Genomic DNA, 15,205 nt, shown 5'->3' with positions numbered 1-15,205 from the left:
TAACCATTCCGTTATGTCAAGCTTAAAACTGTTGACCTAACTTTTACCCACGGCTTAGATACCAATACAGTTATGAAAACTCGATTTATTTTTTATTTAAGGTCATATTTTATGTGTCAGCAGCGCTTGTAACATTGTTTATTATGCTTTTACAAATCAATGTTTCGTTTTTTTTTCTTAAAAAATTAAGAAAAATGTGACTAGCGCATCCAATCTTTAGTATAAACTGTTATGCCGTTTGGGTTTTTTGATGTTGTAATGTTTTGACGTTCTCTATCATACTTTTTTGCATCAGCATTTTCTTTTAGAAAACTGTAACAAAAGTGTAACCATTCCGTTATGTCAAGCTTAAAACTGTTGACCTAACTTTTACCCACGGCTTAGATACCAATACAGTTATGAAAACTCGATTTATTTTTTATTTAAGGTCATATTTTATGTGTCAGCAGCGCTTGTAACATTGTTTATTATGCTTTTACAAATCAATGTTTCGTTTTTTTTTCTTAAAAAATTAAGAAAAATGTGACCAGCGCATCCAATCTTTAGTATAAACTGTTATGCCTTTTGGGTTTTTTGATGTTGTAATGTTTTGACGTTCTCTATCATACTTTTTTGCATCAACATTTTCTTTTAGAAAACTGTAACAAAAGTGTAACCATTCCGTTATGTCAAGCTTAAAACTGTTGACCTAACTTTTACCCACGGCTTAGATACCAATACAGTTATGAAAACTCGATTTATTTTTTATTTAAGGTCATATTTTATGTGTCAGCAGCGCTTGTAACATTGTTTATTATGCTTTTACAAATCAATGTTTCGTTTTTTTTCTTAAAAAATTAAGAAAAATGTGACCAGCGCATCCAATCTTTAGTATAAACTGTTATTCCGTTTGGGTTTTTTGATGTTGTAATGTTTTGACGTTCTCTATCATACTTTTTTGCATCAACATTTTCTTTCAGACAACTGTAACAAAAGTGTAACCATTCCGTTATGTCAAGCTTAAAACTGTTGACCTAACTTTTACCCACAGCTTAGATACCAATACAGTTATGAAAACTCGATTTATTTTTGATTTAAGGTCATATTTTATGTGTCAGCAGCGCTTGTAACATTGTTTATTATGCTTTTACAAATCAATGTTTCGTTTTTTTTTCTTAAAAAATTAAGAAAAATGTGACCAGCGTGTCTAACCTTTATGATAAACTGTTATGCTGTTTGGATTTTTTGATGATGTAATGTTTATGACGTTCTCTATCATACTTTTTTGCATCAACATTTTCTTTCAGACAACTGTAACAAAAGTGTAACTATTCCGTTATGTCAAGCTTAAAACTGTTGACCTAACTTTTACCCACGGCTTAGATACCAATACAGTTATGAAAACTCGATTTATTTTTGATTTAAGGTCATATTTTATGTGTCAGCAGCGCTTGTAACATTGTTTATTATGCTTTTACAAATCAATGTTTCGTTTTTTTTTCTTAAAAAATTAAGAAAAATGTGACCAGCGCATCCAATCTTTAGTATAAACTGTTATGCCGTTTGGGTTTTTTGATGTTGTAATGTTTTGACGTTCTCTATCATACTTTTTTGCATCAACATTTTCTTTTAGAAAACTGTAACAAAAGTGTAACCAATACGTCATTTCAAGCTTAAAACTGTTGACCTAACTTTTACCCACGGCTTAGATACCAATACAGTTATGAAAACTCGATTTATTTTTTATTTAAGGTCATATTTTATGTGTCAGCAGCGCTTGTAACATTGTTTATTATGCTTTTACAAATCAATGTTTCGTTTTTTTTTCTTAAAAAATTAAGAAAAATGTGACCAGCGCATCCAATCTTTGGTATAAACTGTTATGCCGTTTGGGTTTTTTGATGTTGTAATGTTTTGACGTTCTCTATCATACTTTTTTGCATCAACATTTTCTTTTAGAAAACTGTAACAAAAGTGTAACCATTCCGTTATGTCAAGCTTAAAACTGTTGACCTAACTTTTACCCACGGCTTAGATACCAATACAGTTATGAAAACTCGATTTATTTTTTATTTAAGGTCATATTTTATGTGTCAGCAGCGCTTGTAACATTGTTTATTATGCTTTTACAAATCAATGTTTCGTTTTTTTTTCTTAAAAAATTAAGAAAAATGTGACCAGCGCATCCAATCTTTAGTATAAACTGTTATGCCTTTTGGGTTTTTTGATGTTGTAATGTTTTGACGTTCTCTATCATACTTTTTTGCATCAACATTTTCTTTTAGAAAACTGTAACAAAAGTGTAACCATTCCGTTATGTCAAGCTTAAAACTGTTGACCTAACTTTTACCCACGGCTTAGATACCAATACAGTTATGAAAACTCGATTTATTTTTTATTTAAGGTCATATTTTATGTGTCAGCAGCGCTTGTAACATTGTTTATTATGCTTTTACAAATCAATGTTTCGTTTTTTTTTCTTAAAAAATTAAGAAAAATGTGACCAGCGCATCCAATCTTTAGTATAAACTGTTATGCCTTTTGGGTTTTTTGATGTTGTAATGTTTTGACGTTCTCTATCATACTTTTTTGCATCAACATTTTCTTTTAGAAAACTGTAACAAAAGTGTAACCATTCCGTTATGTCAAGCTTAAAACTGTTGACCTAACTTTTACCCACGGCTTAGATACCAATACAGTTATGAAAACTCGATTTATTTTTTATTTAAGGTCATATTTTATGTGTCAGCAGCGCTTGTAACATTCTTTATTATGCTTTTACAAATCAATGTTTCGTTTTTTTTTCTTAAAAAATTAAGAAAAATGTGACTAGCGCATCCAATCTTTAGTATAAACTGTTATGCCGTTTGGGTTTTTTGATGTTGTAATGTTTTGACGTTCTCTATCATACTTTTTTGCATCAGCATTTTCTTTTAGAAAACTGTAACAAAAGTGTAACCATTCCGTTATGTCAAGCTTAAAACTGTTGACCTAACTTTTACCCACGGCTTAGATACCAATACAGTTATGAAAACTCGATTTATTTTTTATTTAAGGTCATATTTTATGTGTCAGCAGCGCTTGTAACATTGTTTATTATGCTTTTACAAATCAATGTTTCGTTTTTTTTTTCTTAAAAAATTAAGAAAAATGTGACCAGCGCATCCAATCTTTAGTATAAACTGTTATGCCTTTTGGGTTTTTTGATGTTGTAATGTTTTGACGTTCTCTATCATACTTTTTTGCATCAACATTTTCTTTTAGAAAACTGTAACAAAAGTGTAACCATTCCGTTATGTCAAGCTTAAAACTGTTGACCTAACTTTTACCCACGGCTTAGATACCAATACAGTTATGAAAACTCGATATATTTTTTATTTAAGGTCATATTTTATGTGTCAGCAGCGCTTGTAACATTGTTTATTATGCTTTTACAAATCAATGTTTCGTTTTTTTTTCTTAAAAAATTAAGAAAAATGTGACCAGCGCATCCAATCTTTAGTATAAACTGTTATGCCTTTTGGGTTTTTTGATGTTGTAATGTTTTGACGTTCTCTATCATACTTTTTTGCATCAACATTTTCTTTTAGAAAACTGTAACAAAAGTGTAACCATTCCGTTATGTCAAGCTTAAAACTGTTGACCTAACTTTTACCCACGGCTTAGATACCAATACAGTTATGAAAACTCGATTTATTTTTTATTTAAGGTCATATTTTATGTGTCAGCAGCGCTTGTAACATTGTTTATTATGCTTTTACAAATCAATGTTTCGTTTTTTTTCTTAAAAAATTAAGAAAAATGTGACCAGCGCATCCAATCTTTAGTATAAACTGTTATGCCGTTTGGGTTTTTTGATGTTGTAATGTTTTGACGTTCTCTATCATACTTTTTTGCATCAACATTTTCTTTCAGACAACTGTAACAAAAGTGTAACCATTCCGTTATGTCAAGCTTAAAACTGTTGACCTAACTTTTACCCACGGCTTAGATACCAATGCAGTTATGAAAACTCGATTTATTTTTTATTTAAGGTCATATTTTATGTGTCAGCAGCGCTTGTAACATTGTTTATTATGCTTTTACAAATCAATGTTTCGTTTTTTTTTCTTAAAAAATTAAGAAAAATGTGACCAGCGCATCCAATCTTTAGTATAAACTGTTATGCCTTTTGGGTTTTTTGATGTTGTAATGTTTTGACGTTCTCTATCATACTTTTTTGCATCAACATTTTCTTTCAGACAACTGTAACAAAAGTGTAACCATTCCGTTATGTCAAGCTTAAAACTGTTGACCTAACTTTTACCCACGGCTTAGATACCAATACAGTAATGAAAACTCGATGTATTTTTGATTTAAGGTCATATTTTATGTGTCAGCAGCGCTTGTAACATTGTTTATTATGCTTTTACAAATCAATGTTTCGTTTTTTTCTTAAAAAATTAAGAAAAATGTGACCAGCGCATCCAATCTTTAGTATAAACTGTTATGCCGTTTGGGTTTTTTGATGTTGTAATGTTTTGACGTTCTCTATCATACTTTTTTGCATCAACATTTTCTTTTAGAAAACTGTAACAAAAGTGTAACCAATACGTCATTTCAAGCTTAAAACTGTTGACCTAACTTTTACCCACAGCTTAGATACCAATACAGTTATGAAAACTCGATTTATTTTTGGGACACAGTGAGCGGTAGCGATGCTAGCGGCTAGAGACAGGAAATTGTCAGTCTGAATCTAAAAGTCTATGCATTGCTATGTGAAAATTACGTTTAAAACAAGATTGCGTTCCCGCCTATGGTGTTGTAGTATGATCTATGCGTCGGATCGTGGGCTTGGAGGAGGCGCCAAGTTCAGAGCTCTGCACCGAAAGCTTCTCATGGGCAAGATAGGAGTTTTCTTAACTGTATTGGTATCTAAGCTGTACTTTTACCATACTTCATTTTGTACAGGTTTTATTTTTTATACCAACGACGCTTATGACGTTGTTTGGTATGCTTTTATAAATCAGTAATATGATTCTTTCAGAAATATGATTCTTTCATTTGACCAATACATATTGTGTCAAATCTAAAGTGTTTAACTAAGCTTTAGCATATTTCGAGTTATACTGGTGTCATCTTTTGCAATTTTTCATGGCGATGGCGCTTATGACATTGTATCTAATGTTTTCTCAATTTTTTCTCGTCTTATGGTCTTATTTTTCTTATGATCTCGTAATGTTTTATAATGTTCAGACATTTTCCTTTCTTTTTCATATTAAGTTAACGTAAATTTCATAAATTCATGCATCACCAAATGTAAAGCTGTTGACCTGGCCTGTAACATAGGCCATTATTAGGAACGATCAACCAGAAAAAAATATTTCCCACTTCTCGTAAGTTATCCTGATTTGTGCAAATTTAGTTGTGATCGTAATTCGACAATTCCACGTAATCTCATGGAAGAGCCTTCTCTTTTTTTTATAGAGCCAAAAATTTATACAATCACCACTAGAAGAAATATGAGTTTCCCAAAGTTTTGACCTATATTGATCGTTTTCTTTTTCAGGCCATCAAATGCTATTCATATGCATTGCTTATGAGTTCAAAAATATCTTTCTTCTGAAACATTAAGAAATATTTTTCAAAAATTTGGGCTCTTAAAAATTTTTCCCAAGACGTGATGTTTCGAGCTCTTTTTTTCAGGCCAGATAATGTTGGTGTGACCATTTTCAGAAAAAATTATCGAGCTGTTTTCAAGAAAAATATATTCCTTCATATATAATTATCACTCTCTTAAAGAAAGTCGTTTTTTTTCAGATAGATCTTTTGAAATTTTATCTTTCATACCATATCAAACTAAATCTGTCGACTAGCCTGTAGACCATGTGGCACTGTTTGAAGGTAGTTGGCGTTTTATGCCAACAACGCTTATAACGTTGTTTATTATTCTTTCATAGTTCAGTATTTTCTTCCTTTCATAAAATTATAGGAATTTTTATTAAATGACCTAATATTTATTATAAGCCAGTATGCTGCTTGCATTTTCGTTTATGAAGCCGAGTGTTTATGACGTTGTTTATTATACTGTCTGAAATCAATATTTTTTTCTAATAAACTTAACAAAAGTGTGACCAATTCATATCATGTCGGGCCTAAAGCTGTTGCCCTAACCTTTAACATCCTTGATTTTATACAGGTGCCATTTTGATGCCAACAGAAATTGTGGCGTTTTCTACTATGATATCACAAATCAGTATTTGTTCCTTTTATAAATATTCAAGAAAAAACAGATCTGCTGACATAATCTTTTGTGTACGTCATTTCGCTCCTTGCATTTTCTTTTCTAAAGGTAACAACGTTTATGACGTTCTTTATTATACTTTCCAAAATCAATTTTTTTTTCTAAAAAGAAATTACAAAAGTTTGACCTTGTCAAACTTAAAGCTATTGACCTAACCTTTAATATATTTATTCTGTACCGGTGTCATTTTGGTGCCAAAGGCACATGCTGATGCTTGTCATATATTCTTAAATCACTATATTCTTTCTTTTAGATGAATTTAATAGAACTGTAAACAATTGGACCTATCTTTTAGTATCCTTCACTATGCTGTTTGCATCGTTCAGGATGCCAATAATGTGTGACATTCTTTATCATGCTGAAATAAATCAGTACTTGTTTCTTTCAGATAAATTTAACCAAAATGTGACCAATCCATGTTATGTCAGATCTAAAGCTGCTGACCTAACCTTTAGCATACGTCACTATGCTGCTTGTGTAGTTTATGATGCCAACAACTTTTTGCCCAAGAATCGGAATTTTCTTGCTCAAGAAGTAATTCAAGTCCTGAGGCAGTCTTCAGATGAAGTTGTTCAATTTCTGTTTCAGTGTCCTTTAACGAAAACTGGGAATTTGTTTGCTGCCACTCCTAGAAACAGTCCCGGGGGGACTCTAAAAAAGAACTCTCCGAAAGTGAAGTTAATGAGCGCTACTGGATCTGTACAAGAAGTAATTATGTTAATATCTCTGTATTCTAAGTTTGGTCCGTTTTAATTATTAGGGCCCTGTTACTGGGTAATGTCAAATTTTTAGGTTGAATACCCTCCGATCACTTTCGACTTTTTAAAACACCACCAGAACTTCAGATTTCCAGTCAAATGAGCCCCCCTCCTAAGTTTGTACGACCACCTGTTCCGTTAAATATTTACTGCCACTCCTAGAAATAGCCCTGGCGGCTCTGACTGGAAAAAGAACTGTTTGAAAGTGAAGTTGATGAGTGCTACTGAAATCTATACAAAAAGCAATTATTTTAATATGTCTACATTCTAATTTTGGCCAGTTTTAATTATTAGGGCCCTGTTCTTGGCGATATCAAGTTTTTGTGAAGACAGTTCAATTAACTTTGTAAAGACAACTAATTGTTTTTATGGTTGGGGGTCAGCGTTTTTACGGGACTGATTGTTCCCGCAAAAACGTCCCGACCAATCAGTCCCGTTTAATTTGACTGATTTGTTTCGTAAAAACATTCTGATTAATCAGTCCTGCTTTAATGGACTGATACGTCCCGTAAAAACGTCCCGACCATTCAGCCCCGTAAAACGGGGCTGATGGGTGCCATTTTTATTGTTAGGGATCATTGTTTTTATGAGACTGATTAGTGATAGTATTAGGTCAGTAGAGAAGGATATGGATAGGTATTAAACGGCTAAACGGCTCTAGATGAATTTGCTCAATTTCTCCCCTGTTTAGCTTCAACTAGGTTTTTTGAATTTCGCCATATCTAAAAATACTCCAGGAGCTGTTTTAAACAAGAACTAACCAAAACCTTTTTCAATAAATGGCATCTATACAATAAATAAAAATAATGAGACCAGGGAAGATGAAGATAGGAGGCCTCTTGTTTATCCATCTTTTTTTTGCGTATCCAGCATTTTTTTGGGTAAGGGGAGGAGGTTTACTAAACAACTTTAAAAAATGCATTAAAGATGTGTTGACATGCATTTTAGTTTCATTCTTATGAGGGAGACAGGAATTCATGGGAGAGAGGGTTCAAACCAGATACCCTTCCACCCTGGACACGACTTAGCTCTGAACTACGGTTATTTTTACCATTTTTGGCAAATTTTCTTTTAGTTTACTTGTATATTTTGCAGTTTTCTCTCTCATTTAGCAACATATCTTTATATAAATATCCGAAGATTTATATAGATATCCAAAGTTTTTCAATAAATACACATGGCTACCTAATAGAAAGGAGGATATAGAGAATGATAAATTTCCCGGAATATATTTTAAAAAGGACTCGCATTGTTGCTTTTAGTGTAACTTTTTCCACAAAAATGATTAAATATTAGTAGATCACGAAGTACCAAAAGCGAAACAGTAACATTTTTTTATGTATTTTATGAAAGTATTAATCGTTAACAAACTTGACGGTGCAACATATGACAAATGTTTTTATTTGTTTTATTTATTAGAATGCCAATAATGTGTGACATTCTTTATCATGCTGAAATAAATCAGTGCTTGTTTCTTTCAGATAAATTTAACCAAAATGTGACCAATCCATGTTATGTCAGATCTAAAGCTGCTGACCTAACCTTTAGTATACGTCACTATGCTGCTTGTGTAGTTTATGATGCCAACAACTTTTTGCCCAAGAATCGGAATTTTCTTGCTCAAGAAGTAATTCAAGTCCTGAGGCAGTCTTCAGATGAAGTTGTTCAATTTCTGTTTCAGTGTCCTTTAACGAAAACTGGGAATTTGTTTGCTGCCACTCCTAGAAACAGTCCCGGGGGACTCTAAAAAAGACCTAAACCTTTACGTGCGATGATAATCGCAACTAAACCTTAAACCTTAGACGTGCGATGTAATGATTTACTAGTGCCGAATTAGACTTACTAATGATTTACTAGTGTCGAATCAGACATTTGAAATTAACTGGCATCATGAATTAAGAAATGAAAGAGGAAAAATAGCAAGAAATACTATTTTGATCTATTTTGGAATCCCTGGTCTCAAAATTATATTAAAATGTATTGAAGCTAGGAAACATAGAACTCCTGTCTGTTTAAAGAAAATGGATGGACATAAGTAGGTTCTATTGCACTAAGCTAGGGCCAAGACAATTCAAAACACAAAAAAAGAAGATTAACTTTAAAATACTTGACATTAAATAAGAATGACAGAAACAAAGAAAAATTTTTTACAAAATTCTACTTCTCTGCTCCATTGCCAACCTGAGCAATTGTCCCAATTTTTTAAATCTTGCAAAACATTCACCCCCATTACATTCACCAGCCATCTCTCATGACCCACACTCTTGTCCATGCATCCACAATTCAGGCAAAAGGAAGGACCATCTTACTGGCATTTCTACTTATTTAAGGGGCTTAAAAGAAAGGTTCTCTGGCTAAGTCAGTTGACCAGTAACTATGGCAATAAAAATAATTGCAAGAAACAATAATATTAATAATAATATATGGGTATATGCCCACATATAGGCGATTCTGGTTATGGGCTGGGGAGCAGGTGTCCCTGTCCAAGTTTTGACATCTGAGATTAAATTCCTTATATTTTTATTTTTAACCTTCTCTGGTATGCCTTGCTCCCGCCCCCTCCAGACTATATGGCCTAAAACCACTATTGGGTAAATGTATTTAATTAATCAGTATAAAACGCGTTAATTGTTCGTAGTCAAAAACCTCAGCTCTTTTCTGGCACGCATTTACAATACACAAGGCTTAGAATCTTAATCTAAAGCTCAACAGGGAGTCACAAGGTTTGTTTTGGTATTTTCTTATATATCGTATGAAACAAAGAAAAGAAAGGATATAATAAATGAAAAATAAATCAGTTAGGTGAAGATTTTCAGCCAGTAGCAAACAATGAAAACACAAACAAGCAAATATTTCGACAAGGACCTCTGCCAAGTCGTGCTCAGTCCCCAAAAAAACTCTAAGACAAAATCTAACCTTTTGAAATCTAACATTTTCAGTTTCATTTATTATATCCTTTCTTTTCTTTGTTTTATACGTGACATATAGCCAGTGTGGTCTTACAATGCATTTTTTCATATATATCTACTCATAAAACTTTGTTGAATAATTACGTACTCAAAGCTCCCTAGATGAATTTACAGAGAAAACAGTAATTTGGAAATGGTTTTATTAAATTTACCGTTTCAGTATTTCAACAGAGATAGATCTTTCGGTATTAAAAACCTATATTCCTTTCAGACACGTATTTACAATACTCAAGGCTTGGCATCTCAAACTAGAGCTCAACAAACAGTTGCAACTTATTTTCGGTATTCTCTTATGGACCTCCTTCAAAAAATGGTGGGAGGAATGCCCCATTTCGTCAGATGTATTAAGCCTAATGACAAAAATGTACCAAAATTATTTGAAAAAATGAAAGTCTTAAAGCAGCTTGAGTATGCAGGTGTTATGGAGACAGTTAAGATGCGACAAAATGGATTCTCCAGTCGGCCGACTTTTGCTGATTTTTTGAAAAGGTACTTCCTTATTTTTGGCATTTAAATCTAAAGATAGGTTTTGGCAGGAACCCAAAACTCATTTACCGTTTAGTACCTGATGTTATTTTTTTGTAACTCGTAGTCAATTTTGGAGGTTATTTTTCTAACGGTAATCGATAAACGATTTTATTATCAAACACCTTACATGGGCATGCCAATCAGCGGCAGTTCTTGTCATAATGAAATATAAAGCACTAAACATATAAAAATCGCAGCCATAGTCATCATCATACAAATTTATACGTTGATCTGAAATATCAGTGAGTCAAACTAAAACCTAAGACATTGAAATATCCAAGTGTTAAAGAAAAAAACTTTAAAAAGCAAAACGAATAAAAAGAATAATGAACTAAAGCAAATAAATATGTATGATTATTGCCGAGCAAGTCCAGTATTAAAAATCTTGACGAATGAGTGAACAAAACTACTTGCGTAACGCGTGCTGGTACCGGCTGAATGTTTGGTACACGTCGAGCTACTTGTCGTGGGAGCCGTTCGCTCGAAGGGAGAGGCTCAGGAGGGATATTTTCACGAAGTTGCGGATTTTCCGAAAAACTGACACCAAATTTAAAACGATAATTTTTTTTAGTAAGGTTTTTCTGGAATTTGCGCCATAGATAAGAAATGGTATAAAAAGAAGTAGTGATGCCTCACTGGTTTTAAAGACACACACACCGCTACTCCTTTCTTCCTTTAATGACGAAGAAGGTTTAGTGGCAGTTCCCTCCAGGCATGTGCAGGTGCATGATACGTCATAGGGAGCGTTTTCTAAGAGATGCAGATGTATGGTGTGTAATAGGGAATGCTTATGTTTGTTATTTTTTCTTATGTTTGTTATGCTTAAAAAACGTAAAGGCTAGGGCAAAGCTTCACCTTCAGGGAGCCCGCCAAATCAGTCGCCCTTGCTGGTTACTACTTCTAGATCTTTGAAGGGTGTGTTTCGGTGTCAGAAATGTTACTACTGGCTTATGGATCCGGATTTTTGTTTTTGGCCTATTCAGGTGAAGCGGATAAGTAGGAACACAGTATTTGCAAGTTTGTCTTAGTAATAATTGCTAATAAACAAAGAACAGCAAAATCGATAACTCAAGTACTGAGTCTAATTTCAGATTCCTATCTCATCACAAGTGCCATATGAGCTCTTGGCTCTTATTTCATTAACATTTTTCTTCAAGACGTTTTTTCGAGACATTTTAAGAGATTTTTCTTCAAGACATTTTTAAGATATATTTTTCTTCAAGACATTTTTCAAGCTATTTGAAGACATTTCAGGAAATTTTTAAGACATTTTTCAAGTCGTTTCAAGGCGTTTTAAAACATTTTTCTTCTCATCGTTTTCTAAGATATACATTTCAAGACTTAATACATTTCTAAGATTTATGTATACATTTCAAGACGGTTTTAAGACACTTTTTCAGACGTTTTTCAAGACGTTTCTATTTGTGTCAAGACGTTTTTAAGACATTTTTCATCAAGATGTTTTTCAAGACGTTTAAAAACATTTTTTTTCTACAAGACATTTTTCATGATTTCTTGAGTTCCTATGTAATAGTGAATTTTTAGCAGTGTTAAGGATCACGTATTCTAACGTGACATGCTAGACTTCAGGCCCGTGTGGGACCCCCCGCTTGTAACTGAGCACAGCACATACGTGGGTGCTACGTAATGATGGGAGACACACGTGGATGCTACGTAATATTTTTTTTTCTTTCAGTGCATTTTTCTCTGGGAACCTTTATTATATAAATTTTTTTGTCAGCTTTGGGATTCGAAATGGATCTCCTTAAACGGAATGTGGGCCTAGACATCTGGACCATGAGAGTTTTTCTAATACTATGATTCAGATAATATACTTCACATGGTAACTTATTCCACGTAAGGAGAATTCCCTGTTCGCGCATACTAATATGATTAAGGGAATTCCGTAATTCCATATGATTACAATACCTGACATCCAGGGTGGAAAATCGATTACTAGAATTTGCTTACAGTAGAATTATTAGATAATATTGAATTACTAGATATTATTGGGCATTTTTATGCAAAAATATTCGTTTACACTAAAATCGATGATTTATACTTAATGAAAATTCCCATTCACGTTTCTTTTGGTGACTCCTAACAATTGAGGTCACCATCTCGATATATGGCTGGACCCTAAACCACAGAAAAAGCAATTCAAACTCAGAAAAGGGAAAAACAAAACACGAAAAATGCTTATAAAGGACAAAACGTGAGAAAAAAGAACCATGGATTAAAGTAAGACGGGAATCCTACAAACCAATTCCAGAGTGAAGGCTTGTCATAGAGGCAAATTCAAGCCACATTAAGATATTTTTGAGGGCTTCTAATGAATATCCCTCGTTTCTTTTTGCTAAGACTTAACATTCCCCGTTGACAAATGTACATTTGAATAATACTTTCTCTGTAAATTTCACATAATCTCGGTAGAGATAAATTTTAGTCACATTAAGATGTTTTAACGGCTTTTAATTAAAATACCTCGTTTCTTTGACCGAGCGATATATTTCACTTTCTCTCTTGAAAAATTCTTTTAACACCGCCCAGCTTAACTTTAAGCTCTAGAAAATGTTAGTTCAAGCAATTCATGGCACTATACCATATTATTGCTGACCCTCGAGCACCTTCTGACACCCTCCCCCCTAATCATTCCTGGGACATTTTCTAAATATTTTCTCGTTAAAGATCATGCATTAAACCCAATGGTTCATATTTTAGCAAGCCAACACTTCCGTGAAACATCATGCCACACTGTTACTGCCGCCTCTAGCATCCCATTAACACCCTTCATTATTCCTAAAACATTTTCCATATATTTTCTTGTTAAAATATGATTTAAATTCTTCATTGCTTCATGTTTTCGCAAACCAAGCCTCTGTGGTAACCATCTCAATTTCAACCTTCGTACCAATCGATGATTGACCATATGACACCTTCTGGTGCACCTTCGTCATTCCTAAGACATTTTTCAGATATTTCCCAGATATTTCCCTGTTAAAATCATACCTTAAATCCAATGGTTCATATTTTTGCAAGCCACCCTCAATCTTATATGCCATGTGAATTCACCCCACCATGTCACAGTATGACTGGCCTCACTGGTATCCCCTCATCATTCCTAAGAGATTTTCCAGATATTTCACTGGTAAGAATCACATTAAAACCATTGGCTCATGGTTTTTCGCAAGCCACCCTCGATGTGATACAGCATCTCCATTAACACCACCGTGTCATCCTATGACTACCCCCTAGAACCATTTTATAATTCCTAAGGCGTTTTTCAGATATTTTCCTGATAAAAATATGCATTAAATTTTACGGTTCGTATTTTCGAAAACCAACCTTCCCTGATACACCATGTCAATTCACGTCTCTATGCCACATTATGAGTGCCCTCTGACACCCACTGGTCAGACTCAAAGGCATTGAGAGAGAGACAAAAACACACAGTGGGGAAAAACACACACAGTCAAACACACAGGCACGGGGATGAACAAACACATACACACAACCACACAAAGTCAAACACACAGACACTCACACAGTCAGACACATAGCTATGGAGAAAGGCAAAAGCACACAGAGGAAACACACACACATGCAACCACACAAAGTCAAAAACAGGTACACGCTCACTCAGACACACATGCATGGAGAGAGACAAAAAGATACAGAGGGAAAAAACACACACAAACAACCACACAAAATCAGATACACTGGCAGACACACTGTCAAACACAAAGACATGGAGCGAGAGAGACAAAAATACACAGAGGGAAAATACACTCACACACAAACACACAACCACACAAAGTAAAACATACAGACACACACACAGTCGGACACGCAGGTACGAGAGAGAGAAAAATACACAGGGGACAAAAACACACACTCAACGACACAAAGTCAGACACACTGATTCGCACACACATTTAAACACACACGCATGGATAGAGAGAGACGAAAACACACAGAGGAAAAAACACACACAACAACACAAAGTCAGACGCACAGCCACACACACAGTCAGACAAACAGGCATGGAGAGAGAGACAAAGACACAGAGAGGGAAAAACACACAAACACAACCACACGAAGTCAGACACATGGCACATGCGCAGTCAGAAACACAGACAAAGAGAGAGACAAAAAACACAGAGGGAAAAAACAAACAAACACACACGTGCGTGCACACACGCAACCACACAAAGTCAGACACAAAAGCACACACACAGGCACAAGGGGAGATACAAAGAAAGAGGGAAAAACACACACATACAACCACGCAAAGTCAGAAACACTGGCACACCCACCGTCAAACACAAAGGCACGGAGAAAGAGAGACCAAAACCCACAGAAAGTAAAACACACACACACAGTCAAACACACAGGCACGGCGAGAGAGACAAAACACACAGAGGGAAAACACACACACAAACACGTGATGGCACGTCGTCTAACCTTGGCCAACCTAACCTAGTGTGTTTTGATTAGTTCGGTTGGGTCAATCTAACCTACTAGCACGTATGAAAAAGGCTGAATGCTTAAAAAACAGTGTGCCTGTATGTCTGACTTCGTGTTATTGTTTGTGTGTTTCCCCGTGTGTGTTTTGTCTCTCTCTCCGTGCCTGTATGTCTGACGGTGTGCGTTCATGTGTCTGTGACTTCACGTAGTTTTGTGTGTGT

At 34.4% G+C, this 15,205-nt stretch overlaps 1 protein-coding gene across 9 annotated transcripts in view; it reads left to right on the top strand.

Moving 5' to 3' along the window:
• LOC136034048 (myosin-IIIb-like) overlaps window positions 1–15,205 on the top strand; it is a 165,464-nt gene that overhangs the window by 119,373 nt on the left and 30,886 nt on the right. For all 9 annotated transcript variants that reach the window (XM_065715140.1, XM_065715139.1, XM_065715138.1 and 6 more), the window contains 2 exons: window positions 6,651–6,970; window positions 10,201–10,478. In XM_065715140.1, coding sequence (XP_065571212.1) covers window positions 6,651–6,970; window positions 10,201–10,478 — 598 coding nt within the window. The remainder of the gene's footprint in view (window positions 1–6,650; window positions 6,971–10,200; window positions 10,479–15,205) is intronic.

Source organism: Artemia franciscana, chromosome 12 (genome assembly GCF_032884065.1).
Source record: "Artemia franciscana chromosome 12, ASM3288406v1, whole genome shotgun sequence".
Lineage (NCBI taxonomy): Eukaryota > Metazoa > Arthropoda > Branchiopoda > Anostraca > Artemiidae > Artemia > Artemia franciscana.
Note: the sequence above shows the minus strand (reverse complement) of the source record. Positions and strands in the feature narration are given on the sequence as shown.